General features: G+C 36.1%; 1 protein-coding gene across 4 annotated transcripts in view; it reads left to right on the top strand.

The window, feature by feature from the left end:
* Hers (Histone gene-specific Epigenetic Repressor in late S phase) overlaps positions 1–22,057 on the top strand; it is a 211,161-nt gene extending 189,104 nt beyond the window's left edge. For 2 of the 4 annotated variants that reach the window (XM_076417081.1, XM_076417079.1), the window contains exons 5-11: positions 2,148–2,338; positions 15,491–15,817; positions 15,880–16,096; positions 17,128–18,548; positions 20,043–20,208; positions 20,266–20,434; positions 20,495–22,057. In XM_076417081.1, the coding sequence (XP_076273196.1) occupies positions 2,148–2,338; positions 15,491–15,817; positions 15,880–16,096; positions 17,128–18,548; positions 20,043–20,208; positions 20,266–20,434; positions 20,495–20,681 (2,678 nt within the window). In that variant the 3' untranslated portion in view covers positions 20,682–22,057. Of the gene's footprint in view, positions 1–2,147; positions 2,339–15,490; positions 15,821–15,879; positions 16,097–17,127; positions 18,549–20,042; positions 20,209–20,265; positions 20,435–20,494 lie in introns of all 4 variants that reach the window. The other 2 variants (XM_076417080.1, XM_076417078.1) reach the window with 1 other exon arrangement.
* Positions 22,058–23,704: the final 1,647 nt, after the last annotated feature.

Below are 23,704 nucleotides of genomic sequence, written 5' to 3'. Positions count from 1 at the left end.
ACATATAATGATCATCATAGCGGTATTAACAGGTCAATTTTAAAAGTCCCCGGTCTACCGTAGTGTTTTACTTACATTTTTTTGGCAAAATTAGTTTTTTTTATTCAACATAATTCCCTTCGAGGGTGATACAATGATTATAGCGATCCTAGCGAGCATTCTTTTAAGATGTGAGAACAAGAAATAGTCGCTGGGGGCCAGATCTGGAGAATACGGTGGATGAGGAAGCAATTCGAAGCCCAATTTATGGATTTTTGTCATCATTTTCATTAAATTGTGACACGGTACATTGCCTTGGCGAAGCAGCACTTTCTTTTTCTTCAAATGCAGCCATTTTTCGGCGATTTCGTCCTTCAAACGGTCCGATAACGCTATGTAATAGTTGTTGTTGACGGTCCTTCCAAGGTAGTCAATGAAAAGTATTCCATGCGCATTTCAAAATACAGACGCCATACATAACCTTGCCAGCTAACTGTTGCGTTTTCTCACGCTTTGGAGCGGGTTCATCGTGTGCAGTCCACTCGGATGACTGTCGATTGGACTTCGGAATGAAATGATGGAGCCATGTTTCGTCCTTTGTCACATATCGACGCAAAATCTCGGGTTTATTACGCTTGTTCATCTTCAAACAGTGCTCCGAATCATCAACTCGTCGTTGTTTTTGGTCAAAAGTGAGTTCGCGCGGCTCCCAGTTTGCATAGAGCTTTCTCATACCCAAATATTCGTAAATAATATGATGTACACGTTCAGTTGATATCTTTAGAGTATCTGCTATTTCATTCAATTTCAGTTTACGGTCATTCAGAATCATTTTGTGGATTTTTTAAATGTTTTCATCGGTAACAACCTCTTTTGGACTTTCACCGTCTTCAGAGCTTATTTCACCACGTCTAAACTTAGCATACCAATCCTTGATGGTTGATTTTCCTGGGGCAGTATCCGGAAACTCGGCATCAAGCCAAGTTTTTGCTTCTACTGTATTTTTTCCCTTCCAAAAGCATCAACACGCGAAATTCCTCTTTATCCATTTTTTCACAATAACAAAAGTTGCTTCACTTAAAATGCTATAATTCACAAACTAATAATCCGACAGCTGTTAAATTTACATCATCTTTTGAGGATTAGGGCTAACTGAAAAAACATATGGATTTAATTCTAGTAGCGCCAACTATGTGTCAGGCCGGGGACTTGATATATGACCTGTTATTTTAACATTTTATCAAAACCTTTGTAGCAAAAAAATTAGATCTATTTCAAATCCATTCATTCTTTGTCCAACATCGCGTTAGACAAAAAGTAGAGCAGATCTGACTCAATAGAATTATACTAGATGGTCAGAAGATACTCCTAGCTTGACTTAAGATTAAAGAGATTGGTTTATCAGTCAATAATAAAGCCTATGTGAGCATCTATCCTGTATCAAAACAAATAGCGATAAAAACAATCTGAATTGGTCTTTTTTTTCTTAAATAGTATGGCATTCTCCAGGAGACGAAAGGTTTTTACAGAATTATGGAATTCGCAACAATAAAAGAGAAAACATCCAAGTCCCGCCCTCAAGCAAGGACCCAAGGACGGAGCTAGACCTTTAAAAACCCCGACTCAGATGCCAGACGATTTCTTATGGAATTTTGTTAATCTTAATTAAGGCTATTCCTGGATTATTGGATTTTACTTATTTGTAGCGCATATTACACACAATTTTTAGGTTTAAAAATTTGTCCTAGATTTAAGCTTCAATTCTGCCAAATTTCACGCCTTTATTTTCATCAATAATAGAGGCAAATTTTTCACTAAGCCGATTAATATTTAACAGATACGAGTAGATTAACACAATATTAGTCAAAATTGCTCTTCCAAAGCTCTAATGTTCATTAGAGTAACAATAAATTTAGTCAAGTGCGGATTGAGATTAAGACTGAGAATAAGAGCATCAATCCAAAACGGATTATGTGCAACTTTATAAAAATAAATGTATAAACACCAAAAAAAAATTGTGTACTAGTCGGAAGGGGGAAAATCATAACGGCGGCCTTCGGTACGTTTCAAGTTTCGAATTCGCATTAATGCCGCTATGATGTCATCCATCCGACGAAACAAAGGGGTTGGAAATACCACTAGCTCACGCTCCTCGTCTTTGTTTTCAGGGTATTATCAGCCTGCGGGACCGCTGATCACGGTGCCTCACGGGCACGGACAGCCGCAGGGCACTCAACCGCCCCCGCTCAAGAGCGTGCCCCTATCCGACACGTCACCGTCGTCGGTGACGTCATCGGTGCACCAGGTTCCCCCGCCACCGGCCCCCAGTTCGAATAATGGAGATTCGTCCGACAATGAGGTAAATATTTAGTCTGTATACGTTTTTTTATTAAACTACAATTTATAAATAATCATGTTTCTCTCCAAACAGAGTAAAGGTAATAATTTATAATAATAATAATAATAAAACTTACCTATTTTTTATAAATTAAGTCCATCCTACGTTTTTCCGTTATGCTCGCAAGTTTAGTATATCACCTTGTTATTATTTGCTTATTTCGAAGATAAACTGTTTTTCAATAGATAACAGGGAAAGAGCTGTTAAACGATCTTCAACCAGTCAATTTCTGAAAAAGGTTCTGATGCGATTTAGTGTCGGGAAACACCTTTCAGCTTCTGATGTTGTAATGGGAGTTGTTACAACGATTTCTAATAATCGTCTAGTCTCGTTCAACGTCTCCTAGACACCATTTAATGTTCTGCAATTGTTCTTGAATAAATAACTTGACAGTATTCCGGAAAGAAAAGTATCACACACCTCTAAAGAGATCAAATTTACTGATGCCTGGACAGTTGTGTCCATTTTCTGGTGGTTCATGACTTATTATATCTAATACTTCACTAATGATGTTATCAATATTATTTCGAATTTAAATAATACTGCGTTCAAAATTACCGATTGCGTCTCTTAACCCAGTTGGTTCGATTTTTCTTTGCAGGCGCTGTTTAAAAAGGTTATCTACGTGTGAATCACATGATGGAAAAAAGTTCGCCAAAGTCTTCGTAAGAATATTTTGAAAAATTCTGCAGCACTACAGTGCTTATGCACCAGCTGTCACTGTATGTTACTAAAACTTGTTCAAACTTTTTTGTGAAAATTCCCACAAATCCGACTATTGTCTTAATGTCGATGCTCTTTCTGCGATATTTTTAAAATTTTTTGTTCTTTAACAGCTGATTTTCAAACCCAAGTTAAAACATGTTATTATTTTTGTGTATTTCTCCATGGTAGTCGCTCAAGTACTTGAAGGAAAACTCTAAGTATGCTGCAAGAATAAAGCCACTCCTGTTTCATGCATGAAGAACAATATATCTGTAATGAATTATTAAATAACATTATAAAATGACTAACAAAACCTAATCAAAATTTTCATTCTCAAATATTTCAACAATTTCAACACCAATCTCAAATAACTTACAAGAAGATGAATTTTGCAAAACTATTAACTAATAACAAAACAAATAATTTAAAATGTTTATAAAATTACGGCAATCACAGATTACAGAGGTTCACAAAATTGTTTAAGATATGGCACAGAATTTAAAAAATCACCAGTAAATGTGTTATGTTGGCAAATACAAACAGTTATGTCAATATTATTAAATACAACATGAAAAATATAACAACAGACAATTTACCAGTTTCTACTCTACATGAGTTTGATGTAAAATGAAGAGACTGTTTGAAGAAACAAACTCTGCAAGATCCATAGATCGATCCTGTCAGAGTTGATTTATCATACAACAGGGGGAATTTCTATGGTAAAATCTACAAGAATAGCATCTTCTGTAATGTCTGAAATATCAAGGTCGCCAAATACAGGTAATGACATTTGTTTAGTCAGAATAACAAATCTCAATAAAAAAAAGAACAACAACTAGTGCTAATTAAATTGACTTATTAACTGAAGGTTCACTCATATAACATTTACGCCCCGTAAAAGAACATGTCCACCGTCTATATCAATAATTGTCAACTTCCGCAAGCAGAGGATGCTAAATGTCTTGGTATACACCTAGATTGACGACTAACTTGGAAGAAACACGTAGTTGCCAAACGGAAACAACTTGGACTTAAACTCTACCAAATGTATTGGCTTATCGGTCGGAAATACGGGTCGGGAACGGCTTGAAAATCTAATATATCCACTATACAACGGTTCCAAATTAAAGTGTTGCGTGCCATTGTCGATGCTCCGTAGTATGTTTCAAATGAATGATATGCGATATTCATCTAGAACCAATAACGAGTGTAATTCAACGTGTTTGTGTGAAGTACTTCGAAAGAGTGTCAGTACATCCCAATGTACTCGCTAGTCAGCTGTATATACGAAATGACAGTGAAGTGCGTAAACTCAAAAATGATTATTGGGCATATATAGACTTTAGAAAAGCCTTAGAATAAGACTAATTAATAAAAATCGTATTTTATTTAAGAGATCACTTAATGAAGCGATTTTCTACATGCCATGTATATATAATATAAATATAACAAATACTTATTGCCCTCCGGGCAGATTGTGGAACTACTAAAAGTAATAAAACAAAATTAAGCGAAGAAAACATTCAATTCTGTATTTGTATGTGTAAGTTATCATCAAAACAAAATTAATTACATTATGTTAGGCATTACAAAAAGGAATAAACGCATTCACTTAATATTTTAAAAAAACGAGATATCTGTCGTCTGTGAACATCAGTCTTCCAAAAGCGTAACGAACGATAATACAGTGCTCCTGTTTAAGTGCACGAGCCAACTTTCAACAACTCTAACCGAAACTTTTATTTCAAAAGTTTGTATACATTCGACGCCTTCTAGGAAATACGACTCATCTACAGTTTGGAAATATTTTGACAGTGTCTAGAAATTTTCAAGTAATCGACTGTTATACAGCTTTGATTAGTGCTGATATTGATTTGTAATTTGATTGTTTTAAGTGATCTGTATTAAATTTACTCGTTATATAATATATGGCGTTAAAATATATTAGTTATTAATTGATGAACCTTTTTTAATGCACTATATGTTCCTTGATTGCTAACTTATCCACCATATTCAACAGATTTAGCATATTTGCATCATGTTCGCAATGTTGCCGTCTCAACTCTGAGTTTTCAAGAATTGGTGAATTCAAGATTATATTTTTAATTTTTTGAGATATTTCGGTGACAATGTCTATTCTAATATTCACTGCAACACGCTAAAAACATCTTCAATAAAACTAAAAGCAGCAAATTAATATTTAACAGTAAAAATGCGTGCTTCTCTAACGAATTTTACCGGCAAGAGCGGGCCTCCATTTTCTTGTTCATGTTCAAAGTAACTGATTAGATACGCAATCTGTTCTGTCTGCTATTAAAACAATGCTTGCCGGTTTATATCCTCTTGTCAATATTGTTTTGAAGAATTTTGCATATGTTTGGCAACCGGACGACTTTGACAGGCTAGGTTACACGTTCAAGCTTATTGGACAGCATTGTGTCTCATTTTAGAGAATAAAATAAATGAGAAGGAAAATATTGTCTGATTGTAAAACTATTTATTAACTATTAAAACTAAAATTACTTATTTATGAATTTACAAATTGCGACATGACATTAAACATCTTGATGACGTATGTAAACTACTTTTTACATTAGGTTATTTGAAAAGTCCCCGGCCTACTATAGTAAAACACATTTTTTGGCAAAATTAGTTTTTTTTATTCAACATAATTCCCTTCAAGGGTGTTACACTGATTATAGCGATCCTCCAACTTTTCGATACCATTTTTGTAGTACGATTTGTCTTTTGCTTCAAAATAGGCCTCAGTTTCGGCGATCACCTTCATTCGACGAAAATTTCTTCCCAGTGAGCATTCTTTTGAGATCTGAGAACAGGACATAGTCGCTGGGGGCAGATCTGGAGAATACGAGAGATACGAACGGTCCAATAACACTATGTAATAGTCGCTGTTGATGGTCCTTCCTTTTTCAAGGTAGTAAATGAAAATTATTCCATGCGCATCCCAAAATACAGACGCCATAACCTTGCCAGCCGACTGTTGCGTTTTCCCACGCTTTGGAGCGGGTTCATCGTGTGCACTCCACTCGAATGTCGATTGAACGTCGGAGTGAAGTGATGGAACCATGTTTCATCCATTGTCAGATATCGATGCAAGAATTCGGGTTTCTCACGCTTGATCATCTTCAAACACTGCTCCGAATCATCAACTCGTCGTTGTTTTTGGTCAAAACTGAGCTCGCGCGGCACCTACTTTGCACAAGGCTCTCTCATATCCAAATATTCGTGAATGATGTGATGTACATGTTCAGTTGATATCTTTAGAGTGTCTGCTATTTCATTCAATTTCAATTTACGGTCATTCAAAATCATTTTGTGGATTTTTTAAATATTTTCATGGGTAACAACCTCTTTTGGGCGTCCACTGCGTTTACCGTCTTCGGTGCTCATTTCATCGCGTCTAAACTTAGCAGCATAACAATCCTTGATGGGTGATTTTCCTAGGGCAGTGTCCGAAAACTCAGCACCACGCCAAGCTTCAACTTCATTTTTTCCCTTCAAATGCAATATTTTATCAATACGCGAAATTCCTTTTTATCCATTTTTTTCACAATAACAAAAGTTACTTCATTCAAAATGCTATAATTCAGAAACTAATAATCCGACAGCCGTCAAATTTATACACGCATTTTTTGAGTGTTAGAACTAACTAAAAGACATAGGGATTTAATTCTAGTAGCGCCATCTATGTGTCAGGCCAGGGACTTTTCAATGCGTAGAATTGTCATAAAGTAGTTATTTAAAATAGTCATCATCCATTTCTGTTTTCACATCCAATCAACTATTACTCTATTACACTAAACTTGGTTATTTTATCAAGCGAATTAAGTTGGATTGGCCCTATTCGCATTAGTTGTACATAATTGAAGTATTTATACAGGAGATTGTACTTATAAAGCCGTAAATAAGCCGGTAGTTTCTCAGAAAGGGTCTCATTGTTGTCCATTCAGCTGCACGTTTCTGTTCGAAAAACGGTCGGCCAAACCGATAATGCTCCAGCCTCGATTTAACCATGACAAAACGAAAGGATTTCACGTTTTAACTTCGGCGTTCGGTGCCGGTAGGTCGCTTGACGTCTTCTTCGACGTCGTGTTATTTCTGTTTCACAGATAACGGTAATATGGAGGCCGGTTCCGGGAAAATTGTCGTTTAAATAAAGCCTTCTTTCTTACCGAAAATTGGTTGATAACGTCACCATCATTCATGGAACACGCCCATGTTCCTTTAATGATGGGTTAACGATAAAGTTCTGGTATGGTCTATCCAAAAGTATGGTAAATACGTCATCTAAATTTGTGACGGGTTGTGTTTCATTGTATTTACATTGAACTCCTTTCGTGGTATGGGTTAAGAGTTCTAGGCGCGTTTGTAGTTGTATCCCCTGGAGGCCTATTCCATCTAATTAACAATTGTATATCCAAGTAATATATTTTACATTCTTTAGAGAGCAAATTTATCTTTTACGCTTAGTTCTTGTATCTTCGGTGCAGTGTTTCCTTTTAAAGACACTTTTATATCACTGTATTTCTCCCTCGTTTGTTCTGTTAATAACTGTATACATATTTCTTGATAAAACTAGATTTAATCACTGTATTCTCCTTAATGCATTGGCCATATCTGCAAAACAGTTACTTTTCTTTCTCTCCTAACACGTTTTAACGAGATGCTCATGTATATTCTGAACAATTACCGACATATCTGTGCACATAGTTTGTAAATTATAGCATTTTGAGTAAAACAACTTTTGTTATTGTGAAAAAATACAGTTGAAGCAAAAACTTGGCTTGATGTTGAGTTTCCAGACACTGCCCCAGGAAAATCATACATCAAGGATTGGTATGCTAAGTTTAGACGTGGTGAAATTAGCACCGAAGTGGATGAACGCAGTTGTTACCGACGGAAACATTAAAAAAATCCACAAAATGGTTTTGAATGTCCGTAAATTGAAATTGAATGAAATAGCAAACACTGTAAAGATATCAACTGAACGTGTACGTCATATCATTCACGAATATTTTGGTATGAGAAAGCTCTGTGCAAAGTGGGTGCCGCGCGAGCTCAGTTTTGACTAAAAACAACGACGAGTTGATGATTCGGAGCAGTGTTTGAAGATGATCAAGCGTAATAAACCAGAGATTTTGCGTCGATATGTGACAATGGATGAAACATGGCTCCATCATTTCACTCCGAAGTCCAATCGACAGTCATCCGAGTGGACTGCATACGATCAACTCGCTCCAAAGCGTGAGAAAGCCCAACAGTCGGCTGGCAAGGTTATGACGTCTGTATTTTGGGATGCGCATGGAATAATTTTCATTAACTACCTTGAAAAAGGAAGGACCATTAACATCGACTATTACATAACGTTATTGGACCGTTTGAAGGACGAACTCTCCGAAAAACGACCACATTTGAAGAAAAGGAAAGTGCTGCTTCACGAAGACAATGCACCGTGTCACAAGTCAGTGAAAACGATGGCAAAAATCCATGAATTGGGCTTCGAATTGCTTCTTCATCCACCATATTCTCCAGATCGGCTCCCCAGCGACTATTTCCTGCTCTCAAATCTCAAAGGAATGTTCGCTGGGACGAAATTTTCTTCGAATGAAGAAGTGGTCGCCGAAACTGAGGCCTATTTTGAAACAAAGAACAAATCGTACTGCAATAATGGTATCGAAAAGTTGTAGGGTCGCTATAATCAGTGTATCACCCTTGAAGGGAATTATTATGTTGAATAAAAAAAACTAATTTTGCCAAAAAAATGTGTTATGGTAGGCCGGGAACTTTTCAATTGACCTGTTACGACAGACATTAAAAGTAGCGAACAGAGCATTCCTCAATTAAAAACATCTCAATAATCGTGAGGAACAGCATCATCATTTCGGCATCAGGCTCCGGAACCTGTCCGAACGACCAACGTTGACGAATAAAAACCACCCCTGCGCCTTCAGCAAACGCAGACATTTTTCTCGAATCAGCTGGTGTTCGTTCGAGAACGTTTCGGAAACGTTCTGTTTAGGGCTGGCGTTTCACGTAGCGAAGCCGTCGACGGTCAGTCGTTTAGTTGCAGTCGTCGAGTTCGGTAGTCTACGATGTAATATGATAGTGAGTTCCTAGTGAATTTAGTTGTTTATTCAAACGGATTTTATTGTGTGATTCGTTGTGATTTTCATGATCGACTGAATTAGCATGATGGTAAGTCTTATTTGTGGTTCGTCGTTGAAGATGACGCAATTGTTTTTATCTGTGATTAATGGGCACAATGCCGTGAAATGTAACACATAACTGTTGATAGTCCTTTTTGTTTCTTTATTAGTTACTCATCTACTGTTTGAAAACATGATACAATATAATATTTATATATGAAGAAGCTGTTAACATTTATACGATGTTATATTAGCTGTAATTTAAAAAAAAGCGCATTTGTTGTGAGAATCTGAGTGTTTCGAAAACGTTTGTCAGCCAAGACATGTTGAATACGCCGAGTGTTGCAGAACTTGCCGTTAGAGTCTCAACAGTGCATCCTTGCTGCTCACAGCTCAGATCCTGCAACGTGTGACCGACAAGACTAGGCTTTTCTGGTATTTTTTGCAACAATATGTCTAATCAACAATAAACATGTACAGTAACAGTTTTAGCAGCTTGTAATTCACTACCCCATAATGGTCTAATAATGCACTGCAGGACTTTTCGACCATGAATATTAAACTTCACTGTTGATGCGGAAAACTTTTCTGAACTAGCGCATGACTTCCACACTTGGGATTGCCTTAGTAGATTCATTTTTCAAGGGCAACCACAATAAACCATAGAAAGCTCTTCGAGATGTCATTTTCAATCAATTCGTGTCACGGTCATTTTCTCTTCTTTTGAATCTTTCCCCTCGCATTTAAACAAACACCTGTAAACAGTTGATCCATGGTCAGCTGCCTCATAGTTTGAGGCGGATTTTTGTCCAATTAGTCTTGGAAAACTGTTATTTAAAGTACAGAAACATCAAAACCACCGAATTTAACAGTTATTTTTGTGGGTTTTTTGGACAGTTGTTTATATTGATACTTTGTCACTTTCACCGATAGATATCTCTGACATATCAAAATTCATTCAGGCTAAGAATATAAGGTGTTCAATTACAGTGTCGGTCATGTGTCAGAAGCTTTTAACGTCTATACAATATTACAAATAAAACAGGGATCTTTGTTAATGATTGTGGTTTGAAATAATGGACGAGAACAAATCTTTGATGTTTTTTTTATGTAGCATGAATGAATTTCAATCACTACTCGTTGATATTGCTGCTTTTCTGATAAATCATTTTACATTGTACAAAAATAAGATTGTCTTCTGCAAGTGAACTGCAGCAGTATCATGCGACGATACAACTTGTCTGGACTTGTCTTGTAACTTTACTCAACAAGAATAGCAAACGGTCGGTTCACAAAACATAGAGAGTATGGAAAGGGATCTACATTATATTAATAATTGTGTTTTACATTTATAATTCTGGTGATAACTGATATTCAAGTGTCGCACTGTGGCCTTGAATGTAACACAAAATATAACTTTTACGGTTTCTGTCTTGTCTTTTAAACTTTTTGAGACATATATTTATTAGCGTTGGGAACTATCGATTGAAAACAGTCGATTCGACTGTTTTGTTCAATTCGTGATGTCAGACGAAGATGTACGAATCCTTTCATGTAAAAATTGTGAGAGAGGAAAGGACGGAAATAATTACTTGGAGCAGTTAATTTTATATGTGCTTATATTTTCCAACGGAAGTATAAGCAAGACGGAGATGTACATATTCCTTAACGTACTAACTTTAAAAAAGAAAAGGAAAAAAATAATTACTGAATACTATTAATAAGCAATTAATAATTTCATTTTAAACGAAGTAGAATTACTTTTATATTTAAATGTTCTGTGGGCCTATAAAAAGGAATGGAATTTTTCTATGGAATGGAATAATACTCCATAAATGTTTTACCGTATTTTAATATGTTAATTGCTATTTTCAAATAATAAACTATAATAAATATAGACAATACAATAGAATTTAAACAAAACCCAAAAACTAAAGATTGAAAAATATCGTTCAGAATGCTGCTATATTAATATACAATATATTGTTATTTATAAGCAAACTATCAAAAAAAATAATATAAAACTATATATATATATATATATATATATATATATATATATATATATATATATATATATATATATATATATATACATTTACATTTTTGTCAAGGTCGCGACTAGGACGACAGAGCCAGAACGTTAAAAATCAGTCAAATGAAACTAGTAGAACCAAAAATAGTAACTAAGAGTACACGACTGAAAACAGTCACTGGTAAACAGTAGTAAAATCAGTCGAACTAAAAATAGCGACTGAAACAGTCGATGGTAAATAGAAACAAAATCAGTCGGACCGAAAACAGCGACTGAAACAGTCACTGGTAACAAGTAGTAAAATCAGTTCAACCAAACATAGCGACTGAAACAGTCGATAGTAAAAAATAGTCATTACTAAACAGTCGATAGTCGATTTCAGTCGATAGTTCCCAACACTAATATTTATTACAACTATAATTGTACATTATCCATATAAGCTGAATCTTATTTGGATTTAGCAATGAATAATTTTCCATCTTTGTCTTTGCAATTATATCGACCTCCTTAATCCACTAAAACAAACAACATTTACTTATTCCTACATAGACTATCTTGTTCAGGATGTTCGCCACAATTTATTGTATTCAAAGATACAAGTATTTGCTAGTATTTAATATTAATTAAGTCTTGTACATAATTTTGGTATTAAATCAAGTCAACATATTGGTTCACTCACTAATGAATTAAATTATAGTTTATCCAATGTTGCCACTTTAACTTAGAATTTTGGTTTACAACGTTTGCCGATTTGTAACCTCTAATTAGTATCACTAATGTTTTGAAGAATATTGTAGACATTTGGCAACAGGCTGGACCAATACCAACTGGTCTATTAACAAAATATCAAAATTATTTTCCCCCACCTACATAATTTAAGAACAATAATAAGAAAATCGTGTGATAAATCAATTCCAAACTCGTAATCGAAGACCAATTCCCCTCTGGTGGCTTTATTAAATTAAAACGCCGTTGATTCGGTCTCATTCCGCCACACGCTAGTTGGATAAACCCATTTTTCTTCTTTTTTTTTCCTTTCCGTCGACCGCTTTAACCGCTAACTCTTTGTTGTCGGTTATAACGATGGCGACAGGACTCAGCCCCGCTAACATTATAAATGGTACTGTTAAGTCATTAACACAGGATATACTTTTTTACATTTTATTCGAAGTATAATTTTATATGCGATAGCTAGCAGCGGTTTAGGGTAATATAAATAAAAGGAATGTCGATCAAGGTGGCGGGGTTTTTATGAAAGAATAGTGTTGTGTCGATGAAAAAGTGTTGTATTTTTTTAATAAACAGATTTAGAGTATTTATATTGAGTTGTTTAAGGGGTTATACTACCTTAGCACCCAATTTATGTTTTTTTTTTCATGAAAATTGCTTATCCGCCGACATTAGATGAATTATTGAAGTCTTAAGAAACATATTTGCAGGTTTACAAAAACATTTTTATATAAATTTAAGATATAAAAGTCATGGCTCTAGATAACTAAAGTGATTATACTACCTCGAAATCTTTTGTATTTTTTTTTCAGTAGATTGGCTATACTGCGCCAGCGCGTGCGTCCCTAGTGTTAGAAATATTTGAATATTCTCAGTATTGCTTGGGACGTCATGAGTAGTGTTGTATCTTATATATAACCAAACTTCTGATATCGGCATAGTGTTAGTCTTCAAGGCGTACTCTGTATTAGTTATTAAAATAAAGGGTAATGTTTATAAGTTTTATATTAAGCTATACATACCATACATATGTATATTTAGTAAAAATGACCTTTAAAAAAACAGTAAGAACATGACATTAATTTACGAAACATTTTAGAGGAGGTAAAAAGAAAAATACAGCATAATACTAAATTTTTATATTATATTCATTTATATATTTTAAAATTTAATATTAATTATAAAGGATATAAAACAATGAACCTAACTATTCCATAAACTATTTACTAAATTACCATATATTTGAATACTAGCGACCCGCCCCGGCTTCGCACGGGTGCAATGCTGATACTAAATTAAATACACTACAGAAAAAATATGAACGTTGTATATAAAAACTATAGCGGCCCGCTCCGACTTTGCACGGGCATAAAATATATATGCCTATGTCACTCAATGAAAACATGATTAAAATCGATCCAGTATTTTTGGTTCATTCATTACTGCCCTTGGCCTGCACGCATTAAATTTGGAGTAAAACTTCTTCCCCTATACTTACTATGAAGATTTCCTGCTATCTTTGGAATATCTAAATTCATACAATTTTTATTACATTACACATTTTTAAACGCAAATTTTAAATTTGTAATATCTCCGAAAATATTTGTTTAATTTACACGCTGTAAGGAACCATATTGATCTATATTAATTGCACACTGTATTTAAGGTACTTAATTCGATAAGGATTAATGCCGTATTGCTTAAAATAGCTTCGTAAATAAGCCATTTTCTCACGTAAAAAGTAAACAATAAAAATGGTTAATGTGGGTTATCCCTAAAAGATAAACATACCATCGCGGACTTTTTTGTAGACCTTTTTATGGTGTACAATACTGTAGTACATTAATTTGATCTAACTCGTAGGGTTAGGCAGCGTTTTTGCTAATTGCTAAATAAGCCTAAAAAAAATAGGTTAATTTACGACATCACGTTAGAAACCTCTAAAATTAGCAATGTTGCCTTAGTATATTATGCATGTATTATACATATAAACCTTCCTCTTGAATCACTCTATCTATTGAAAAAAACCGCATCAAAATCCGTTGCGTAGTTTTAAAGATTTAAGCGCACATAGGGATATAGGGACAGAAAAGGCGACTTTGTTTTATACTATGCAGTGATACAATACTACAATTGTATAATATACAAATAAAATTAACAACTTTCTTGTAGACACAGTCCTTTATACTAATTACTAATTAATTACAATACAATAAAAGTTGCAATAGAAAAATTTTCCAAATAAAGGCAAGGTTAACATATTTCATGGAAAAAGGACTTACCGTCTAAAAAAACACCACCATAATTAATGACATCAAGGACTCAAATACCTAAAAACTCAATGATGTTAGTATTTTGTGTTTTATTTTACCTATATACCTTTCAACTATTTTCTTTTATTTCTGCTTGTCTCTTCTTTGATATTTTGGCAGATTACTTTTCCTTATCAACAAATCATACAGCTGCAGCAAGTACGATCCTATTCTTTTCAGGATTAATGGTATGCAATATTTTCCTGCACTTGTGTAATGCCTATAAACTGAATTAATTGAAATGACTTAAATATATAATTCCCTATTTTGTCAAAATTCAGTTGTTGAATATTATACTGAGATTCATATTGGCTACATGTATTTGTTTCAATATTGAGTCTTATAACATTTTTAACAAAAAAGACTTATATAGACAGGCTCAAATTAATTTTTTGTCTGTAACTCTTCTTGACTTACCGTACCCTACCTAAAATTCATTCATAAGATAATAATCATATTGATGATAACTCGTGATACAGTGGTATATAAGCTTCTTGACTTCTTTTATTTCTGAGAAATTCTTTAAACAATATATTTTTTCTTTATTGTCCTGTGGCTTCCAACTTTCAAAGCCTTACAAATGCTTAAAATATAGTTTAGATTACCATCTATATTATGGATCCGACAAAGATACTGCCGAAATTCAGTATATATGGATACTAAAATCGTTAAATTGGAGACACAGAGAAGGCAGAGATCCTTCTTGTTATTCGCTTTAGTTGTGCAGCAAGCTGATGGTGAAATCTTTCTTTCTCTTGCTACTAAGTATGTTATATTACAAACTTAACATTAATTTACTTTCTCTGCAAAATTTAAGTAATTTAATGAATTTATCCTATTTGTAATAACTGAAACTAAACGTACCTTTGACTCTCCATATTTGTAATCCTGTTAAAACGCTGAAACGTTAAACTAAAAGGCCTTCTTTTTAAGTAAAAAGGAACATCACAATATAACTTCTCTATAATATAAGTCTTTCTACAAAAGTGGTATTGAAGTGCTGGAGCGGTGCTGGAATGATTCTGCGGCTCTTGATAGAGATTACGTTGATCAATAAAGCCAATTTTGAACAAAAAAACGCGTTTTCTTTGTTACGCCCGGAACTTTTCAGCCCATGTATTCTAGATATTAGTATGCAATAATAAGCGACCATTTTTTGTTTCAGGTGATAATAACATCGGTCACTGCTGGTACCAAGGATCCTCCGCCTTCCTCGAGTCATCCGCCTCCCCCGGCACCGTACCGGTACGCCCAGTACCAATACCCGCCCTACCCGTACTCCTCGCAGTTCCACTATCCCACGCCGCCGCCTCCCAGCCATCCCTATGCGCACCACGAGCTCTGTTACCCTTCGGCGCCAGCGGGATCCTACGTGCGCCACGCCAAGTACGCGGCGCCTCCTAGTACCTTCCACCGGTACTCGTACTACGGTCCGCACGGGACCGACCTCTATCCACCGCCAGGCCCCCCCACGGCTCAGCCCAGTCAACAGGTTGTAAGTTTGTTTTTTACGGGTTCCGTGTTTTTTTTCTCACGGATTTAATCCAATTACAGGTAGTGTCGGCATCGCCGGTATCCTCCACGGGGTCATATCCACCGACGCCGGGAGGTCCGCCGCCTCCACCACCCACCATAATGGAGACGTATCCACCCCCGACGCCTCCTACCCTCGTGGAGTCGTATCAGCCGCCGCCGCATTATTACCCCGCCACCTACGGTCTTCCGCCGGCGTGTTACTCCCACTCACCGACCAGAGCCATCCCCTATATAAGTAAGTTGCGTCGAAACGCCACCAGCAATCATTATTCTGCGAACCCCGTTGGCTGGTGTATCATCAGATTCACCCTTCGGCTATGATCTTGTCTTTATCGCCATAAAACAAGAGTTCCCAACCTTTTCTTGGTCAGGGAGTACGATTATATCATTCTTGTTAGCAGGGACCTTTATAGTCCGTTCAATAAAACAGTAAGCTCACGTCATTTGAATTGATGGCATCAAAACGCCGAGTTTTAGTTCATTATAACTTTGATATACAACAAAATTCTGATCTAAATAAAATAAGTAAACAGAAATACTGTTATTAAATATAATTTATTTTAACATTATAGTGAATCTAATGCATATATTATCGAAGGACTTAAAACTACAATTAAGTACAGAGTTATAATAGTTTCGGTTAGAGTGTTTAATTATATTTACATTTAACTCTGTTCCATACCACCTACGAGTTAGAGTTCTAGGCGTGTTTTTTATGTAGTTGTATCCCCTGTTGGCCTAATCCACCTAATTAACAATTGTATATTAAAGTATTTGATCTCTGAAAAAACTAACATCAAGCTGATCTTGATTCGTCACCCCCTTCGTATAAGGACGGTCTCTTTTCGGTGATTCCAAGATTGTATTTTTCATATTTTGAGATATTTCAGTGAGTGTCTCTGTATTAATACTTAGTGCAGCTACAACAGGTTAAAATATTTTTAATAAAAATCGCACGAGCTTAATATCTAACAGTAAGAATTCTTACCTACGAACGAATTTTACTGGCAAGAGAGAGCCTCGCATTATTTTGTACCTGTTCGAAGTAACTGATAGCAATTTCAAATTTATAAAACAAGCAAAGCGTTCAAACGTTTGCTGGTTTATAACCTGTTATTTTGTGGTCGTAAATGGCGACCATATGGCGATAAACAATGAACCGACGAGGACGACACGATCATACCCGAAGGTTAATCCCGATTATAGCCGAGCGAGCAGGATTCACAGAATAACCATAAAACCCTTACTAATTTGTCGTGTTTCCAGATGGTACATATCAGACTTGCCCGTGTCCACTGAATAGCTGTCCAAAAAACGGCCATGCTGGACCTCTTACTGGTGAGGGTAAGAGGTCTAACATCACCAAAGACGCGATGCCTTTACCTCCAGTTGCCTTAGCCCTGCCGTTAGAGCCGGCCAGCGCCACCGGCCCCCCCAGCCCCGCGAGGGGATCGGCCGGGATGCCCTCGGGTGGCATGCCGCCCCCACCCTCTCCCGCTGGCGCCAATTACCACACACCCGCCGTCGCCGCTACGGTCAACGAGCCGAAGCAGGAGTCGCACTCGCCCGAAGCGGCCGAGTGCAAGGTGGAGAAGACGAGGAGGGCGCGCGTGGGCAAGGCCATGGTGCGCAGGCAGAACACGATGCTGCTGATGTGCAACCCGCAGCAGCAACAGCAGCAGCTGCAGCAGGACTACGTGAAGCGCGAGATCGAAAGTCCGAAGAACAAGGAGGAGCCGCAGAAGAAGACGGAGCCGGTCTCGGAGGTCGGGGAGGTCTTGCCCGTCCCCGAGGCTTGCCAGACCACGACGTGCACGTCGGAAGAATGCGAGAGAGACACCATCAGAACTGACATCAAGGTCGACCCGGTCGAGAGCCAGCCGCAACAGATCGCGAGCATGGAATGCGAGTCCGAGGAGGTACTGCCCGAGGAACCCGCGGAGAAACCCGATGAGACGTCCGCGACATCACCTCCCGACGCGTCGGACCAAACCGACGAGCCCCTGCCGCCCTGCATAGCGACGGTGGCCGAGAACGTCAAGGTGAAGAACATGAAACGTAAACAGTCGATGACTAAAGACCAAGTACCTGAAGCGATACCGCAAAAGAAGAAGAAGAACAGTTCGTACAAGGACTTCATCAAAAAACACACGAACTGCTTCAAGATCAGCAACGGCAAGAAGAAGTTGGTCAGCAAGGAGTCGACCAAGGCCAAACTCCCGAAGATCAAACTGAAAACCTCCAACAAAAAGAAACTGAACGCCTCCAAGGAACAAACGAACAATCGCAGGATAAAGGACGTCAAGACTCCCCTGACCGAGAACAACAACCCGACCCAGAAGAACGACAGGGCCAAGAAGAAGGGCCTGAAAGCTTCGCCGGTCAAATCGGCCGCCAAGGTCCTGGACAATCTGATCGCGAAGAATAACATCGATAAGGTGATCGAGGAGGTGATCAGTGAATCGATAAGGACAGAGAACGGTGTCGCGAGGAAGGCCGTCGCGAAGCCGGTCAAGACGGAGTGCAAGAAGGTGGGCGCCGTCCGGAGGAAGACCGCGACCAAGTCCAAGGCGGAGACGACGGTGCCGGAAACCATCAAGACGACCAGGAAATCGGTGCATTCGCCGAAATGGTCCAACGGATGGATGTGGGAAGGGAAACCGTATGAAGGAAAAGTGTTTATAAATGTAAGGAGAAATTATCGATACATATTTATTTCAAAAAAACAATCACTCACATCTCTTTTACTTTACTATATTAAATAGATTCAATTTTTTTCTGAAATCTATTAGATTAGCTCTTCTAAAGCATAAACCATAAAATGTATTCATATCAATTTACATAATCCTATACATTTCTCGATATAACACTATGAGGGTGTATTTAAAATTTGTTGAAAACTTACAAAATTAACACAGTCTCTCCTTATCCCTATTATATTATAAATTTCTAATAGGGTTAACTATTTATTAAATGATATAAGTATTTTAAAAGCCCACTATATTAATTCTTCAAATATTTAAAAGGCAGATTACACCCATCTATTTTCAATTCACCCTTTAAAATTTGTTCAAAATTTACAAGATTAATTCTAAAGCATAAAAGGAAATTTTCAGTCTTTTTTCAGTTCACAGTCTCTCTTCATCCCTATTATATTATAAATTTCTAATAGGGTTAACTATTTATTAGACTATATAGGTATTTTCAAAGCCCACTAGATTAATTCTTGCAATATATAAGAGTCAATTTACACAAATCTATTTTTAGTTCACCCTTCTTTTAATTTTATTATTAATTATTCAAATACTATTTGCCACTCAACCAGTGTTTTAGTTCGTGTTCTATTTTCTTTTATATTTATCTACTAGAGTTACCTAAGTCTACCAGAGAATAACATAACACACCAATTTGTTTTTTCACACCCACGCACAGAGGACATTCTTAATCTTCAACACTACTAACCAAAATGTGTGAACAAAATTAATGTATTTTAGTTAGATCTTTTAGGTGGCTAGATTTAAAATTAATAGTAACATACATCACTGAATAAGTCCTTAAATTAACTAGGAAAAGAATTCTAGATGGAATTCAACTTTATCCGTTAAGAACCGTTCGGCAAACACTTCTTCCTTTGAACATTCTTTTGAGCTAGACTGTGGCTGGCAAAGCAATTCAGTCATGGTTGTTACTGTTTTTGACACTTGTCATTTAAAGCTTAGGACTACTAGACTAGCCTACATTTGGGGAGTTTAAGACGTCATTTATATAACATATTTTTTCTAAACTACTTCCAGCTAATGTAAAGTTTTTAAAAAATTCTTTATATTATTTGATGAATTAATATTATTTCCTTATCTATGTTATAAATATTTTGTCCGGCTAGGATTATTCCATTCTGATATATAATTTATTTCACAAACTACTAGATTAGGCTTCGAAGTTTAAAAGCAGCTCTTTTATTTTTCAATTGAATTAATCTTTATTGGGATATAGGGTATATAAGATTTTTCACTTATTTTTGCAATTATTGTTTTGAATTGACATTGAATACAAACTATCTATTAATATTGTCGTACCAATAAGATTTAATCAAAACCTACTGGATCGGTTCTCTCGAAACAAAATATAGTTTTCAATATCGTATCGATCCTTGCATTAAATATTGTCTATTGATATTTCAGAGCGACGAAACGACCGTTGTTAGAAAATGTTACCCAGCCATGATGCACGAGGACGAAGGTGATATGATCGTACCTGGTGACTGTGTCCTTTTAAAGGCTGGGCCCAGAAGAAATGATCTTCCCTATGTGGCCAAAATAGCAGCCCTCTGGGAAAATCCAGAAGACGGTATGGCACTCGCTTGGTGATATGATCATAACGCTTTACACGCCTGGTGTTTTATAGGTGAAATGATGATGTCGCTGCTTTGGTACTACCGACCGGAACATACAGAACAGGGCAGGTTGCCGACAGATCAACCCGACGAAGTATTCGCCTCCAGACACAAAGATTCCAATTCCGTGGCCTGCATCGACGATAAATGTTACGTGTTGACGTTTAACGAGTACTGCAGGTAAGTCATCGTCGCTATGGCGATCAAATATGCGAGCCTGACCGTAACCCTTTGACGTAGATATAAGAAACACTTCAAGAGACTCGAAGAAGGACTGGAAGACGAGCCAAGATGCATTCCCCTCCCGGAGCCTTACCCCAGGGTGAGCAAACAGCCACCTGCCAGCAACATCTCCCCGGAGATGGTGTTCTTCTGTCGTAAGGTGTACGACTTCAGACAAAAGAGGATAATAAAAAATCCGACATAGATTAACCGTTATTTTTGTATTACTTATATTTCTCTCCTAAGTTTAAGTAATCCTTGTCGCGTATTTATTTGTAATCAGCGCCACCTATCGACGTGGTCCGCCTGCTTTCTAGATTGGTTATTAATTTTCTGTACCGCGAATCAGACGCTCCAAATTTGTTATAGCACAGAACATGATTTCTAAAGGAAAAATAATTATTACTAATAAGAATACATAAAGAATACAGAAAATAGGGACCTTACAATTTGTATAGAAAAATGATATATTTAACATATGTATAGAATTATTAGAGTTGATTATATATTTAAATATTTAAAAACAAAAAAAAGTATATTTATGATAGCGTTTAGATATGCTGGTGTAAATGGTGTGTGCTTTTAGACAAGTAGTAGTGTTTCTCCGTAAGTGTCATCTTGAAGCAAGATTAAAAAACAAATCTTTCTAATGAGTAACATATATTGTTAAGATATAGTCAATTTTTTGGCATCAGATATCATCTAAAAGGCATTTAAAACTTTTATACTACACGGTGATTAATCAAAAAATAAAATCCAGAAAAAAAACTGAAAAAATATCGGTGATCAGTATTAATGGTAAAAACGTGCACAATCTTTAATGTTCGTTTATTCACTATCTATGCGCGTTGAACTCGAATATTCATTAGTTATTGGTCTTCCATGTTATTTACTCTCCGTTAGCGAGCTAGCTCTCGTCACAATTTCGATTTGTCGACATCACCAAAAACTGATCATATTTCTAGTCAGAAACGTCATCACAAAACTATAAACCAAAACGTCCAGTTCAACGTGCACGTATTAAACGAACATTAGGAAAAGAAGAATCAATATAACCTCAGAGTACCATAAAAAATTATGTTTGATAAGGCAGAAAAAAAATCTGTTATGTGTCAAAGATAGTATTTTTTCGTAAGTATTTTGCTACATAAGTTAACAGTAATATTACGTTAATTAAAGTTAAAAAAAAGGTGTAAAATGAGGTGCATTTAAATAAGATTTTTAAAAATATGAAACCTAATCAAAAATTTCGTTGCTTAACGAGCGAGACTTGTTTTCATTATTTTATATGAGTTTTTATTACACGAGACGTATCGTTAACCTTAAAATTTGTTTATTATTAATATTGTTTTTGTTTTTTTTTTAGTTTGTAGGACAAAATTCATTATTCATTTATAGAGTAATATATTCCCCCCCTTACTTACGGCTCTTTACACTGAGCGTGTTAATTTTAAATTGTAGCCAAAGTTATTTTTTATTAATTTATTATGTTTAAATCTACTTTAGTACTGCAATCTTGGTTATTTTTGTAAGTTATTCAGCTCTGTTTTCAAAATAATAATAAAAAAGGAAGTCCAGAAATGTAGTTTCATTTCATTAGTCCTGTACCTTATCTACGCATAGGGTTTTTCAAGGAGTGTGGGCCGATGTTGGCGGCCATGTTTTATTGGAGACATTATGTCACTCATTTAAAACAATCATTGTCATAATTCAGTAGTTTCGAAAACGACATCGGTAGGACTATCACCGGCAATGGCAACTTGACACCGCTAATACTGCTTAAAATGTAAGGATGAAAAGCGAAGAAATTTAAGATCACATGAGAAATTAAAAATATTACAACTATTCTAAAAATATACTTAATGCAATAATGACAGATCATTTGTAGTTAATTTTTGGGAGACTTGTCCTTGACATATGTGCCCTCTAAGAAAAGAATTTGTTTCATTCTCCATGAGTCCTGCAGAACGGCTAGCTGCTTTCTCCATACTAAGTGTGTTCAATGATATATAAGAACTATCTGTTTAGAATTTCAATATAGCTAAAGTACAAATGGTATATAGCGCGACTGATACAACTCTGGTTATACTGAAGGAATAAGACTGTTATACAGACTGAAATATGTGATGCTTGTTGTTCTAAACAACACATTCTAACAAGTGGCACAGTAATTAGAATTTTGATCAGACCGGATGTCTTCTAGGATGTTTCCTGGTGGGTAAAAAAGAGATCGATTTGGAGAAAAATTAAAATACAGATTTCTGAGAATATCCAGTTAGTTTTAAATACCATTACCTTTTGATGAGAGAGCCTACACCTTAATCACTCTATAAAATTAATATAAAAATCTATAAAATTATAATAATTAACATCTAAAGCCAAAGAGACTGGCCACGGCTTTGATTTTTTTCATAGCTGATCCTTCATGAGGAATAAAGTGAATGCGAAAAATCGTGACTGGCGAACCGACTGCAACTCCAAAGTGCCAAACAAAAAATTATATTCCCTCATAAGCAAGACAAAAATAAAAGATGTTGAAATAATAAAAGAAATGTATATTTCTCTTTACCACAAATCGTTTAGAGACATTTAGTTATTTTTGTTTCTCAGACTATTGATACGATTAGAATAGGTACTATATTATTTAACATCAATAACCAAAGCACCGACTGCTGAAGTCCATTGAACTAAAGTTTTGTTTCATCAAAGCAACTCCAATTCTCTAGCCAACAATTAATGTCATCAGTTCTTCAAGATAATTAAAGAACGTTCAGAGCCGGCTTGGTTGGCACAGTGGTGAAGGCGACAGGACGATCCTCCTACTGTTGCGGTAGTCTCGGGTTCGAATACTGCTGAGGCATAGTCGTAAATGTATGTTTGTGATTGTCCTTAGACAAGAATTCAAAATCCGACAAGGAAAATGATCCCAGTCACGCTAATAACCAGGCTGGGTAAGACCGGATGTCTTCTGGGATGATGCCTAAGTTGGTTACTCGCCAGTCGATAGGCCTAATGCCGAGGACCGTGGTTCAAAGCCCAGGTTAAATTGTAGGTCCAATCCAGCTAAACACTCGTTGGTAAAAAGAAAACTTTAAAAAATATATATTTATAAAAAACGTCCAGAATTTTTTGAGAGATTTTTGACTAAATCTAGAAAGCAAATCTATACACCTACTTCCATCAAAAATTAAAGAACAGGAGGAACAGGTGCTTTCGGCAGAATAAAAC

This window comes from Rhynchophorus ferrugineus, unplaced genomic scaffold, assembly GCF_030347505.1.
Source record: "Rhynchophorus ferrugineus isolate W39M unplaced genomic scaffold, kcgeb_rfMv2 rfM11, whole genome shotgun sequence".
Lineage (NCBI taxonomy): Eukaryota > Metazoa > Arthropoda > Insecta > Coleoptera > Curculionidae > Rhynchophorus > Rhynchophorus ferrugineus.
The sequence above is the reverse complement of the archived record's forward strand: the minus strand, read 5'-3'. Positions and strand labels throughout refer to the sequence as shown.